Source organism: Cyprinodon variegatus, unplaced genomic scaffold (genome assembly GCF_000732505.1).
Source record: "Cyprinodon variegatus isolate N-32 unplaced genomic scaffold, C_variegatus-1.0 Scaffold65, whole genome shotgun sequence".
Taxonomy (NCBI): domain Eukaryota; kingdom Metazoa; phylum Chordata; class Actinopteri; order Cyprinodontiformes; family Cyprinodontidae; genus Cyprinodon; species Cyprinodon variegatus.
In genome coordinates this window covers 1,298,430-1,313,221 of record NW_015150518.1, presented here as the reverse complement: position 1 = coordinate 1,313,221, position 14,792 = coordinate 1,298,430, and the positions used below count along the sequence as shown (strand labels likewise).

Below are 14,792 nucleotides of genomic sequence, written 5' to 3'. Positions count from 1 at the left end.
CTGCTGATTGAGGGTCGTTTTTAACCTGATTAGGGACCGCACAAAAATAAAATTAATATTAAATATCTTGTTTTACCCAGTAGATCCTGGTTTATGCTCAGAAACCAGGTCGTCTGGGTGTGTGTCGCAGTTAACGAAGATATGACCCCCCGTTCCGCAGACACTTTGGTGGACCTACCAAAAATTGTAGGTGATCGCAGACAGGAGGCCTCTGATTGGTCAATTCTAAATCCGCTCTACTCTATGCATATTTCCCATTTGATACCTAATGGCAGAAACTGGCTGTAGTGCTTTCCACCATGCTTGGCTCACCTCGGACTTTATCCCAGACACTGTGCAGGACGCTAGTTTGTAGCTCTGTGCGACGGTCTGTCGGTTTGCACCAGAGGCCAAAACATGCAGCGCTGCGGCCAGTCTTTGGAGAACGCTCACAGGGGAACTGCGTGTCGTCCACCGTTGGATGAGGGGTTGTAGACGGCGAACAAGCTCGTCAAACCGACACACAGACACCCTCAATCCTAGCTAGTTCCTGATTGTCCCTCTTGCGTTGTGGCGTAGAATACCATAGCGGAGACCACGCCTCAATATTGGGTATAAATCAAAAATATCTGTATCAAACCTGCGACAGGCTAACTGCGACACACTGCTGCGACCTATAGGCTGCAGATATTTCATCTGAAGTTAAAAAGGAAAAGAGAAAGAAGACCTTATGTTAGTTAACTGATCTCAGCTGGAGGAAAAACTATCCGTAAAACAGATAATTACGACACCAGAGCTGAATATTGCCAGGATGAACTTCAGCATCTGACATAGAAATGCCCAGATTACGGCCACTGAGGGCAATAAAAGCCAAATGCTACTGATATGCAGGATCTGCACATTTCTATACTGAATCCAAGAAGTTATTTGAAATATTCCAAACATGTAAATTACGATTGTTGCTGCTGTTTAAAACATTAGATTAACTGTAGTGATAAACTGAAAAAAATCAAAGTCTAGATAAGTCTTTTTTTTTTTTTAAATAAGTGCATTTGTTCTTGGATTGAGGAGGTAAAAGATAAATTTTGCCAATAAAACAAGATAATTTACACTTAAAATAAGAAAACACAATTGCATTGTCTTATTTCAAGTGCATATTATCTAATTATCTTATTTTAAGAGTAAAAATACTCATTCTATTGGCAAACTTACTCAGATTAAGGATAAATGCACTTAATTTAAGAAAAGTTTACTTATTTCTAGATAATTTTTCCAGTGAATTCTCCCAGATTTTAAATTGCTTTGGCATCTGTTTGATTATTTCAGAATACCTAATAAGATATTTATTTATTTTTTAAATTAATTATAATAGGAGGTTGAATGATAATGTTGAAATATGAGCAGCTTTCTGTAATTTACTCCCAGTCAGTTTTAAGTCAGCTGATGATAATTAACGTGATGCTTCTCTGCAGACGTGTTGTAAACTACAGCTGCAGGTTTTATGAGGCTCAGAGGGCTTCATTACCATCAGCAAAAACATAAAGTTTTAACTGTTATATAAGCAAAGGTTAATGCAGAAGCTTTAAATAGTTGGATATTGTTATATTTTTTCATAAAAATAGCATTAGAAGTTACTGCTGTAATGATTACCATCCTTCCACCAGGATTTTATTTCACGATTTGAAAAAAAATATATCCTGCATTTTATCCTGACCTGATTGTGTTTTCAATGCTTTTTATTAGATTTTCCTGATTTTTGATCCATTCTATCGTTTAGCTAATCGTTGTTTTCATTACATTCATAAATCTCTGATCAGAGGTGCTCTGATGCATCAGCTCTGACCAGTGGTGGAAAAAGTACTCAGAAACGGAACTTAAGTACAAGTAAAAATAAATAAATACTCTTGTTCAGGTATCACACTGACATTTGTACTTCAGTAAAAGTAACAAAGTACTTCCTTTTAAAAATACTTCGAGTATTTAAAGTACTTTCTGAATGAACTGCAATGTTTCACTATGATTATTAAGTTTACCTACTATATGTATATTTTCTTTAATACATCATCAATGTTATTTTAATGAACAATGATGCGGATAATGACTTTTGTTTTTCCTTCTGTCATATAGTTCACATTTGGGATTTATAATTTTGGAATTTCAGGGACGATCTGCTAAGTGAGAAATCATAAAGTGCAACAAAGACGAAAAATGACACCTTAGAAAGTGTTTAGTTCAACAAAAATAAACCACGTTTTATTATTTTTGAGTTTTTAAGGCGCTAGCAGCTCGTTTTACGGACAGTAGGCTGGCAGGAAAGGAGGTATGAGGGGGGGGGAGAGACATGCAGGATTAGATTAGATTAGATTAAATTTATTCATCTCACAGCATAGAAATTCACTGGTTACTTATTGGCATAGTAATTAACCCTGTAATGCCAAATGTATCGTATTTGATACATACGGTTTCTGAAATGTTTTGCGTCTGACACCTTTTGCATAATTTAATAGTAAAAACTTTGCTCCAAATCCTATTGCACACAATCAGATATACCTGATAACAGAGGGCAGAAGACTACACAAAAAATAATCTTGACTTATCGCAAAGTAATAAATTATTAATATCAAAAATGTATTTTTACATATTTTGTTAAAAGGTCAAATAAGGAATTCAAACCAAAAAAAAAGTAATTTTCTGTTTTGTTTTATTCTTGGATCGGGCTTTAAAGGGTTAAAGAAGGTGCAAACAAGGAGGAAAAGCTGCATTAGGAATAAACAAGCAAGCACTGTATATACAGTATATCAAGATAAGAATAATTAAGGTGCAATTGTACATGTATCACACACAATGAAAATAAAAATAAGAAATTAAAAATAAAAGGGAGTAACAGAGATGTGAGGTGACCAGATTAGGACTGGCCCACCAGGCAAATGCCTGATATCTCTGAAATCAGGCTTTTGCCCGGTGGGCCGGTCCTAATTTCAGCGTGCGAGGGCTGCTCCTCCTAAAATCATACCGGCCCCAACTCTCTCCAACTAGAGATGGGGGATCTGGGGTCAACAAGTCATCTCTCTGTCATGTGTTTGTTCTACTCAGCCGCTGAACCAGGTGAGTCCAATCTGCACCAGATTGGACTCACCTGGTCAGAACAAATACATGACATAGAGATGACTCCAGATCCCCCATCTCTGTCTCCAGCCGAAGCTCCTACCTGTGACAGTAAATAACTGAAGGAGCTGAAGCAGTGATCCAATGTTAACTCCCTAAATGATGCATTCAGCATCTATAGCCCTTCCTTTATGCTCATCCTAGAGACGGTTGGCATATGCTGTCATTTTCTATTTCTTCTGTAAAATCCTTGCAATAAATTATAATAAAACTAAAATGCTTGCTTTAAACCAAGGTACGATGTTTCTCTTATATTTGGTGAATTTATGTTTGATTATTTTACAAAAATATGTTGCGGTGAATGATGGGGTTTTGCTTTTAAAGGCTAATGTTTACTGTCTTACGGCCATTGTTGCCAGGTTGGGATGTTTCCCAGTCTGGAAGGTCAGGACGGCCGTCTATGGATAAAAATGTTTTTCTTTAGATTTATGGCCTAAGAGATCAATAGACTTTGGTCCAAATTGGGCAAGATTTCGTATCTCCAGGTGGTTTATGGACATTTTTGGGGCTGGTGTAGATGGAAAATCATTACCAGGCCGAGTGATCTCTTTTCAGGAAAAAGAACCGGAGAGATAGAGCTTCATGGTGCATAAACAGAGATTATCTTTAACACAACTTCATTTTTTAACTCCAGTTTAACCATGAACTCCACAGTTTAACAATACTGTAGAAGAGACTTTAGATGAGGTCCAGTGTCCTGCGGCTTTACCATTTGTCTCTATTTTAACGCACCAGAATCAAATCATTTGATCATATTAAATCATTTGATCACTGAAAGAACTCTGAAAACTTCTGGCATCATTCAGAAATATAAAACTTGCAGGAAAGCGGACCTCAGGGTCGAAGTTCCCCTTCTCTGGATCCAGGTTCCTTCATTTTGGTGGCCGTTCCAGTGAGAGCGACGTATTGTTGGAGATGAGAGCTGTGCTTTCTCTAAAATGAATTTTAGTCAGAATTTATACAAATTGGACAAGAATAATAACGGATCAAATTAAGCATTGACATATATATATCTATTTGAGAATGTTTTAACAAGAATTTTTTCTAAGAGCGGTTCACTGGCAGGTGATTTCGTTTATTTAGATTCTTCCAAATTAACCAATCTATCCATTTCTTTCTTTGCTAAGAATATCCGACTCAAAACATGATCAATATGACTTTTTTATTTTTAGCTCGATGAATGGAGGCCTGCTTAGTCTGACTTTTTTGATCTGTAATGTAATGAAAGAAGCTGAACTGGGTTATTATCTATCATCACATCAATTCTCTGTGCTGATTGGCTGATTTAATAAGTTATGATTAAATGCATATTCAGGATTATATACGATATTCAGCCTGTGTCTTTCTAATTCAGGGCACTATATATAGCAACTTTGCACATGTGGTTTTTATTTGCAATAATGGGAAGTGAAAACGTTCCTTTTCTCCATAAGTTCAGGCAGGTGGTAGTAGAGGAAGCAGCATCTGCACAGCTTCCCCAGCTGATAATGGCATGGTTCTTCTCCACTAACACGGAGGGATAAATGCTAGATTCATAGTGTCTTTTCTTTTTAAAGAAGCCACTAAGTGGGTCTGGACTAGGGCTGCCAACCGTCCCTTGAAAAACGAAAAAACGTTCCATATTTAGAAATAGAAGTATCTGTCCCGTATTTAGTGGAAAAGGAAGGCATTTTGTCCCGTATTACTGTGAGAGTAAATTAATAGTCAGTAAAAAGCAAATGGAAAATGAAGAACAAGGGAACGTTAGATACAAAACTTACGGTGAACTTGTTCCAGTCCCTGTCCTGCGTTGTGACCAATGAGCTGACAGCATATATGTAACCATCCAGAATCTCCTCATCCTCATAATGATTTTTTTCTGTTTTCCAACTGCAGCCTTCAGTGATTGCATTTATGGCACAAATATGTTTCCAAATTTGCACAAGTTCGCCAAATATTTATTTATTGTTTTATATTCATTTTTACAGTTTGAAGTTAAGCAGGACAGGCTTATGATTAAGATGCTTATTTTATGCAGCAAAGTTTGTTATTTTGTATCAAACAACTGCTGGACAATAAGTTGTTTTCAAATGTGTTCATGTTGCTCACAAATATGCATCTAATTCAATGCAGAGTTGAGTCAAATAGTTACAAAAAATCTTTTCACAACGACAGGTTTCTTCCTTTTATGGTTTGATCATGAATATTTAGATGAGCTGTGCTCTGATTGGTTGGTTTACAGCGAGCGAAGCTGCTGAGCAAAGACGCATCATAGCAACAAGCACTCACTCACTGAAACATCAGGTTGTTGATATGGTAGGGGGACCAGACGTCCTCTTTTTCCCGGACATGTCCTACTTTACAGACCTAAAAAAAAAACGTCCAGGTTCTTGTGGGAGGCGGTTCTAATGTTACCTGCTGGATTTGCAGTTGTTCAGCAGACCGATCCCCAAACTCTCAAACAAAACTAAACAAATAAATGAAAATCACAAAGTGACGTTAAATGAGAAGCATTATAATTAGTTGTGGAGTTGAAAGTACAGGTGCTTAATATAAATTTTAGTGGAGTTAAAGTAGAAAAATATCCAAAGTCTGATCAGCTGATCGATTTTATTTTTTCTGACTTCAGTTTGGGTTTCTGTGCTCCGCTCCAGTTGAACACAAAGGTTCTGGAGAAATTTCTCCACATTGACCTCCTGATGCATTTATGTTTGAGGGAACAAAATGTCAGCAGTGTGGCAAAGAGGATCCTCTCCACAAAACAAGGAGAGGAGTTTAAATAGTGATATAAATATTTTAAAATGTTTGTCTCAGCATTGTTTAGGAGGATGCGTAGAGGATGCTTAACGTATTCACCACACTGAAGCGTTTCGCTGCTCTCTATGCTGAACGGTCAAAGTTCCCCTCAGTTAGGACTCTAGGGGGCGTGTGCAGTTTTCATGTCAGATTTCGGTATTTACAATAATTACGATGACACATGAAAGCACCATGAAGGATTCCTGATTCTGCCAGCAGATCAGAAACCGGCAGCTAATTAGGAAAGATTGGTTGATTTTCTCCTTCCTCCTGTGCAGAGGTGGGCACCAACGACTTCTATTGTTTGAGGACTTTTTGGAGTATTTGTTTTTTATCCTACTTTCAGTGGCGGTTCTAGTCCAAATGTACCAGGGGGCCAGGAGGGGGTTTTATGGGGGCACAGAAAAGCATGAAACAAAACAACAGGCCAATATATTAAGAGAGCTGCATAAAGTAAAATTTCCATTCAATTAGGTTTAATTAAAATGATATGTCTTCCAACTGAAAATATTTATTTTTGGCTTGAAAATGTTCATTTGGAGTATCGTTAAAATCAAAATAAAAATCCTGTATAAATATCTAAAAGATCAAATAAAGCTATCATTGGAATATTAGGTCAATATACATTCATAATTTAGGAATTATACATATTTCTAATTTAATTTTAGGTAAAATTACATACAGAGTTTTTGTTTTGAAAAACAGTTAGCAGATGAAAACTAGGATCCTAGCTCAATACCACTGCAGCTATCGCGTTACTGTTTTTAAATAATTAATAAAACAGAATATTTTAAAGAAAAAAAGTGAAATAGATCCAAAGGAGCTATCAGTAACCAGTCTGTTAGTATAATGTCTTCAGTAGAGGGGCCATAACAGGGGCCAGGACTCAATCTGCAGGGGCACTGGCCCCCGTTGGCCCCTGTCTAGAACCGCCCATGCCTCCTTTTTTTTTAAGTATTGCTATGAAAATGTTGCTACTCTCACTTCACTCAGTTTTCTGATTCCTTTACCCACCGTGAGTAACTTTCAGATATCAGGCGATAAGGCGGTAAACCGTAAATATTGAGGTTATTTTTTTATCTTAACAGAAAATTGTAAAAAAATAAACTCTGGCTTAAAAAAGCAGCTTTTCTGCTTTGAGGCCAGTCTGCCCTGGTTGTTTCTTAGATCTTTGGACACTCTGCTGTCCTTGAACGCAGCGCTGCAGGTTTCTTTGTGCACATATGTGGGATTACGGCTGTGGGAGTGCCTGTTCTCCATCTGTTCGGGTCTGAACCTTTTCTTCCTTCCTTTGGTCTTTGCCCTCCATATTTCCTTTCATTTCCACTGCTGCCTCTGGCCTCTGAATTGCTCCTTCTTTCTCATATCCTTCCCTTCCTGTCTCTTATTTTGGGTTTTCTTCTCCTTTATCCTCTCATCTTCAGCTCATCCTGCTTTTCTTCCCTCGCTCCTTGTTCGTCCTGTAATTGCCACCTTTCCCTCCTGCTGCCCTCGTGGCTCTTCTACTGAAAGCCGTCTGATATGAAGGAGCAGAGCGTGATTAATGGAGGAGAACATTGGCTAAATGTTGGGATTGTGTGTTTAGTTTGGTTATGTTCTCACTGTCTGTTCATGCAGCCCAGAGTCTGGACCTGTTTAGGAAGTCACCGTTCGGCTGAGAAACCTCAACATGTGGGAATGCAGAGTCACTTTACCGACTTTATTACTTCACTAAAGAGCTGAGAGACGGCAGCTACTTCAACGTTTTTCGGAACTACCCATTAAATGACGTATTTTTTTCCATCAGACTGGTTATAAACCAGCTTTTTATTTGTAGATTTCCATCAACATTGGATGGTGGAGCAGTTTTAGCGCTGCTGCTTTGCAGTGGGATGTTCCTTTCTGCATGTTACTGTTTTCCACAGCCTGCAAACATCCTGATGGATTCTGCCAGGATGGATGGTATAGGTCACAGATGTCAAAGTCAAGGCCTAAAAAATAAAGGATGGATGATACTTAATTACCATTAGAACCAGCCCACAGGCCACGGCTGCTTGTGCGCTGCTGTGAGTTAGTGGGCCACCGTTGCATTGTGGGGAATGGAGTGTTTGTGTGGTTATGTTGCACAGAGCAACACTACATTCCCACAGGAAAACATGATTTTGTTTTTCTTTTATTTAAATATTTTTGTTGTGCTTTGGATGTTTGGATTGTTTTGATTTTTGCTTTCCCCCCTTTAACAATCTGGGCTGAAGTCTGTTGTCTGAGGAAGCGGAGCTCACTAACCGTGCTGCTCAAATGCTGGGCGCAGGTGTCAGCAGAGGCTGATTGAAGCCAAAATAAAAGGAGCCTGGATGGAGGGAGGAACAGAGCTGATCCTGCAGGTGATAGAGACGGACACGCTGCTGAGCGAGGGGTAGGTGGGATCCGCCCGATATTCTGATTGAGACGGAGACCTCGTCCCTGACTGTGCCGTCTGTTCACCTCCCGGTATTCTGTGCCTGGAGTGCGGATCCCACCTGCCCCTCGCTCGGCAGCGTGTCCGCCTCTATTAGGGGTGGAACGGTTCACAAAATCCACGGTTCGGTTCACGGTTTCATGGTCACGGTTTTCGGTTCGGTTTATGTTGATTGTTAGCATGACATGTTGGTCGTGTTGCTGTTAGCATAAACCAAACGTGTTCCACAATGCTTGCACACTGTTGCACTTTTATCCACAGCTTCCTTCCCGCCGTCATCGTAGGTCACTCTAAATGCAAAGTGGTCCCATACAGCAGACCTATAAAGTGCTGCTGGCGCGTCTTCCAACTCCTGTTCTTTCCCACTCGCCATACCCACACAATTCTCCACAACAACTGATTTTTTTCTGCTACACCCGGCTACGCTGCTTCGCTTCTTCTTCTTCTTGTTTACTACTGGTGGTTGGCTTTGGTCGCAGTACCGCCACCTTCTGCTCTGGAGTGTAAACGCTTTGCCTATGAGAAAAAGGAGCAGCGCATGAACCGAACGAAACACACGCGAACCGAACCGAGACAGTCGAACCGAACGGTTCGGACGGTTTTCATAAACCGTTCCATCCCTAATCTCTATCACCTGCAGGATCAGCTCTGCCCCTCCCTCCATCCAGGCTCCTTTTATTTTTGCTTCAATCAGCCTCTGCTGACACCTGCAGGCAGCATTTGAGCATCGCGGTTAGTGAGCTCCGCCTCCTTAGACAAGTGCGCTTGGATTGTTGAAGGGGGAAATTAAAAACCAAAACAATCCAAACATGATTTATAATTGAGTTCTACCAGGAAAAAACGCATTTATAAATAGAAAATAAATCCAGAAATGAAACTTTTAAAGAATTCTTAATAAAAAAGGTTGTTTTTTTTAGATTTTTTTCTGCACGGCTGCTCCGTGCTCAGAGTAAGAAGGTGCATGGCGCCAAACAGTGGTGAATATTGTGAGTGCAGTTTAATATAATACAAGTATGTGAATAGTTGCATCTGAAATGAATAAAAATAGTTATTTTAAATGGTCATCGAGTTAGATATGTGATGGTAATGTTTGATTTATTGAAAGGGTTTTATCTGTCCCTGTGTAAATGGGTTTGGCTGATATTTAACCTTAGAGTTTGGACTATAAATCTGATATCTGAGACGACGTTACTGCTGCTGAAGCTCCTTAGAAATGTTATTGACACCCAGAAAGGTAATGAGGCGGTCGCTAGGTGACAGAGAATACGGGCGATAACACCTGGAGAAGGCTGGACCTGTTTGAATCCATGGCCAAACTCTTCCGGCCTCCTTATTTTTATGGACCTCGAAGGATCTAGTCGAGACGGACCGGTTCTTTGGAGGATGCACTTTCTGTCAGTTCATCCTCCTGCACACATTTAATATCAGCTGCTAATCAAATAGCTACCCCTTGTTTTTCTGGATTGTTGGAGCCTTTTGTTGTGGATGGGCTCTGTGATTGGTCAGTTGAATCCTAATGGAGTGCTTATGTAATCTCTTTGGGAAGACTTCCAAGCATTTCCAATTGAGCTGATGTCATGAACCTCATTATTTGTTCTGATCCTCCTGTTACAGCTTCTGGGACGAGGACCTAAGCAGCCGTTTCCATCTCTGGGAACCTTCATCTCCTCGCTAAGCCAGAGGAGGGATGCAGGAGGGCGGGGCTTTGCTGTGGGCATCGGGGGAACCATGACCGGCTCGCTGGGGATCAGGCACAGTGAGTCCACTACTGCATGTTTTACCCTTTGGTTTACAGATTTCTTAGGTTCCAGTTGCCTTAATTTGAAAAAAAAAAATGCATCAGGAAATGAGTTTGAGAGAGGAGGAAAGATCTGCAGCAAAGATCAACTAATGCTGATTTGAACCTTTTGGATCAAAGTAACCGAGATGTTAGAATGAAAATATTCCTCATACCTGCATAAAATGCAGCAAACTCAAAGGTGATTTTTCTCATTGCATATGGGAGTGTGAACATATGTCTTCCTGGAAAAGGGTGAGGGACATGATCAATAAAATGACTAGTATTAATCTACCATTATCAGTAAAAACATTTGTCCTTAAATTCCTTTTGCAAAGAAGGGAATACATTTTCCTTAACATGTTTGTTACAAGCTAAGCATCTTATAACTTAAAAGTCCAAGCACCACATGTAAATAAATGGCTGAAAGAAATGGCATCTAACATGTTCATGGAAGGGAAGGCCTGATTGTAACTCTACTGTATTTGCTGCCCTTTGACCTCCTCTGATTGTCCTCCAGTCGGTGTTCAACAGATGTTCCCAGTAAAGCAGCTCCTCACCTCCAGCCTGACATGCTCTCCGTCTGGTTTGGTACTCTCAGGGATGACCTGATCTGCGTCTCGTCTGGGATGTAATGATGTGTTACTTCCTCTGTTTACAGCAGGCCTGATATACGCGCTCAGACTGCAACCAGCACGGGAGGGAGAGGAGGGAGACGCTGTGTGTGAATGACTGCTGATTCTATCAGGATAAGACCCGTCGCTCAGATTTCTGCTGATTTAAACGCTGGTTTCTGGGTTGAAATGAGCAGCGAGGTTCTGTTTGAAGAAGTAAAATAGAGACGTCTGCTTGGTTCTGATCCGGTGTTTTTACATGAAGGAGGATGCTGGTTCTCGTAAAAGGCGAGGTTATTTCTGACTGCCATGAGAACAGAGACCCAGCGGAGCGCTCATCAGCCAGCTTTGTCACCACGGCTACTGATGCCAGAATAATTACGCCAACCTCCACCCCAAATGAAAACCATATGAAAGCGAAACGCTGAACACACACACATACAAGATGCTGCAGCATTCCTCCACCAGCCGTCGAGTCTGCTGGATAATCACAGTTTCAGGAGGTTTGTGTTTCCCTTTTCATTTTCTCAACTAAGACTTTGTGTTCTGAGGCCGAGCTAATCAGAGGTTCATTTTGAGGTTCGGGTCAGAATCAGCAAACCCTGACACTTTGGTTTTGGAGCTAGTAGCACCAGAGGATAATAAAGTATTATCTCTCCCATCGTGGCGGCTGTTGCATCTACGCTGCACGCAAACAGGAGAGAAATCACAGGCGTCCTATGAGGCCTGCATGGCGGCGCAGTCGGCCGCACTGATGCCTCGGAGCTACAAGGTCTGGGGTTCACATCCCGGCTTTATTTGCACAGTTTGCATGTTTTCACCATGGATGAGTGGCTTCCTCCCACAGTCCTAAAACATAAATCTCTCTCTATAAGAGACATTCTCCATGCTGTGTGGAGAAGGGGGATGCGTCCTCTGAAGTTTTTCAAAAGTCATTTTTATCCACTCTACGGTACACAGACAATCGTCGAGCACTAGGACCAAGCGGAACCCCGCAGCTCCAGCTGAAGCCACTGATCTTTCTTTATTTACTGGATTGCTGATTGTCCGTTGGTAGCACGGGGTTGAAGTGAAGCCACCGGCTGCCATATTGGTACTCCCTAGTTGGACCGGTCCCAATGTAAACAATCTGTGAGCTTCAACATTGAACAACGACGATGCTGTTTTCATTTTCAGATGGACTTAAGTCTTTTAAAACAAAGATAAATTCATCACTTTAACACAGACTGGCTGTTTCATAGCATCAGTAGATTACTGTAATTTATGATTTAAAAAGAATAGGCCCACCACATTAAATAGTCATTATGAAGTCAATGAAGTCTATAAATCATGTAATATTACATATTATACAAATCCATCACAATAAAATCAATGTGTTAGTGGAGCAGAATAATACAGATGAGCTAAAAGTGCTAAATGGATGATTTACATGTAATATACGTGCATTGATTACATATTATTAGTAATTACATATTACATAGAATTTTAAGACTTAACATCAAGACCGAATTAAAAGTACATGTATGTTAATGACACATTTTATTACAATGTGTAATTTCTATTTCTATTTCTAAAACCGAAGTAGCTAAAATACCAGGACTTGATAGAGTACCAAATTGCAGTATTCATGTTCAAAGTAAGAAAATATCCAAAAGATGTTCTCTGAAAGGGAGGGAGGCTACGATTTAAGGGGAAAGTTTAAGACTAATAGATGTAGAACAACAAGGAAAGAAATCTAGATAGGTCATTTTTTTCTTAAAATAAGTGCATTTGTTCTTGGATTGAGGAGGTAAAAGAGACATTTTGCCAATGGAACAAGACAATTTACACTTAAAATAAGAAAACACAGTTGAATGGTCTTATTTTAAGAGCATATTATCTAATTATCTTATTTTAAGAATAAAACTATTCACTCCATTGGCAAACTATCTCATTTACCTGCTCAAATTAAGGGTAAATACACTTAATTTAAGAAATTTTGACTTATTTGTAGATCTTTTTTCCACTGTATTCATCAATTTGCGGAGTTAAATTGTGGAACAAACTAAATGAGAACCTAAAGCAATGCCCAAATATATTCCTTTTCAGAAAATGTACACATAATTTATTTTCAATAGGTTGGCTTATAATTTATTTTCAAAATGCTTCTCGCATTGTAGAAAGTTTTGTTTGTGTTTTTTGTTTTGTTTATTTGTATATATGTATGAAGGTATATGCGTATACATATTTATGTATGTATATGTGTAGGTAGGGATGTATTTATATGGATATATATAGCAACATAATTATAAATATTGTAAATTGAAGAAATACAAGAATTAAACATTGTTTTATTGTTTTTTTGTTTTTCTCTTGCATGTAAATAAAGAATAAAAAAATAAAAAAAAACATAAAAAATAACAGCATCATCCAATTTATAAAGAATAACTACATTGAGATTTCACAGTAAATGACTTTCTATTTATTCTACTTTCTATTTTCTAATGTTAGACATAATGTCACTGACTAACTCAGTCAATATCGGTCCCAGAGCCAGACTGTTACTCCACATACTATAAGGATACATCATATATATTCATTATATAAACTGATTTTCTTGGTTATTCATCCACTGACTGTGAAATTACCTGTGAAACTTCTTCCTAACTGCTTGTTTTTGCAGCCAGATGCTGCACAGGGAGGCATAGTTATGGCGCGTCTCTGTGGGAGTAGGGAGTACCAATATGGCGGACGGTGGCTTTACTTCTTTCTGGCAAAGTGTTTCATTTTCTTCTTCAATTCAAGAAAAAAAAATCCCTTGTTTTAGGAAAAAATAGCTTATTTAAATTTCAGTTTTTGCCGTTTACTCCTGTTGTTCAGTAACTGAGGTGATGGAGGTTTAACCCAGCATCAATATTTGGAAAGCTGTGATTAGACATTGGAACTTGTTTGATGACAGATTCATATACAACCGCATTATGTTCCCAACTTCCCTCATCACAATAATAAAAGCTTAATCAGATGCAACATTCGGTGGAAAATACTGCAACCTGCTTTCATGTTCTGCATAATTATGACGGAACGCTGAATAATTTCTGGGTGTTTCTTTATGACCACAGCAGGGCTGTTATGGACGGTGGGGGACTCACTGCAACAAGAAAGAAAAAAGAGAACAATGCAAAGAGTGTCCCTTATTGCACCTATTTTGAGTAAAATTATATGAAAATAGGATAAATAATCTAAGTTTTTATGTGGAAATTAATCTCAAAACATCAAAAAGATTCCTGAGATAGATCTGAGATCATAAGACTTGGTTAGACAACGCTTTTTTGAGTAAATCCAGAGAACAAGAAGTCCTCTTTGTTCTCATCACAATTATTGGGAAGTGTTGCATTGAGATCTTCTCTTTAACTGATAGTTCTAGATCATTATGAGACAGAGGAAGGTGGGTCCAGGTGTTTATTTGTCCATTTCCTACTTTAGATCCAAGAAGACACACAGGGAAAGTGGAATAATTAGACATCCAAACTCTACATGTTTGGATGAAAGTGTGAAGATCTCCATGATGGGACTAAATATAGACCAATAAATTGAACAGAGGCTAATTTGGACTAAAGAAAGAGGCTCTATCAGAGGCACCGTAACACTGAAACAGGAAAACGATCAAAGGCCTTAGCGTGTCGCTCCTCCAGGGTTTCTAATGATGAAAAGTTGCCATGACGACCGGAGTTGTTGCCATGAGGAGTGACCCGGACGACGTGCCGGTCCAGTCCCAGTCTCCACCCAGCCACGGCGCAGCGAACCCTGGGCTGACATCATCTGTGTGTGCAGCTGCTGCGTTTGCATGAGAGTTCAGGAAGGTTCACGATGATTTATGGAGGAGAACTCAGGCTGAAAACGAGACATCAGAGTTCTGGACAGACGGGATGAAGAGACACAGAAAGAAACCAAACAACAAACTAGATATGGATAAAAATCAAACAGGCGGTTCAAAGAGCTGAAAGTATCTGATGGTGGGATTAGATTCTTCTGTCTTTTAGCCGACTCTCTCACACTCAGGGGCGGA

General features: G+C 39.4%; 1 protein-coding gene across 1 annotated transcript in view; it reads left to right on the top strand.

The window, feature by feature from the left end:
* The first annotated feature begins 8,252 nt into the window (after window positions 1–8,252).
* Window positions 8,253–14,792, top strand: part of hectd2 (HECT domain containing E3 ubiquitin protein ligase 2) — a 58,365-nt gene continuing 51,825 nt past the window's right edge. Inside the window, exons 1-2 of the mRNA XM_015371808.1 lie at window positions 8,253–8,314; window positions 9,964–10,112. Coding sequence (XP_015227294.1) covers window positions 8,253–8,314; window positions 9,964–10,112 — 211 coding nt within the window. The remainder of the gene's footprint in view (window positions 8,315–9,963; window positions 10,113–14,792) is intronic.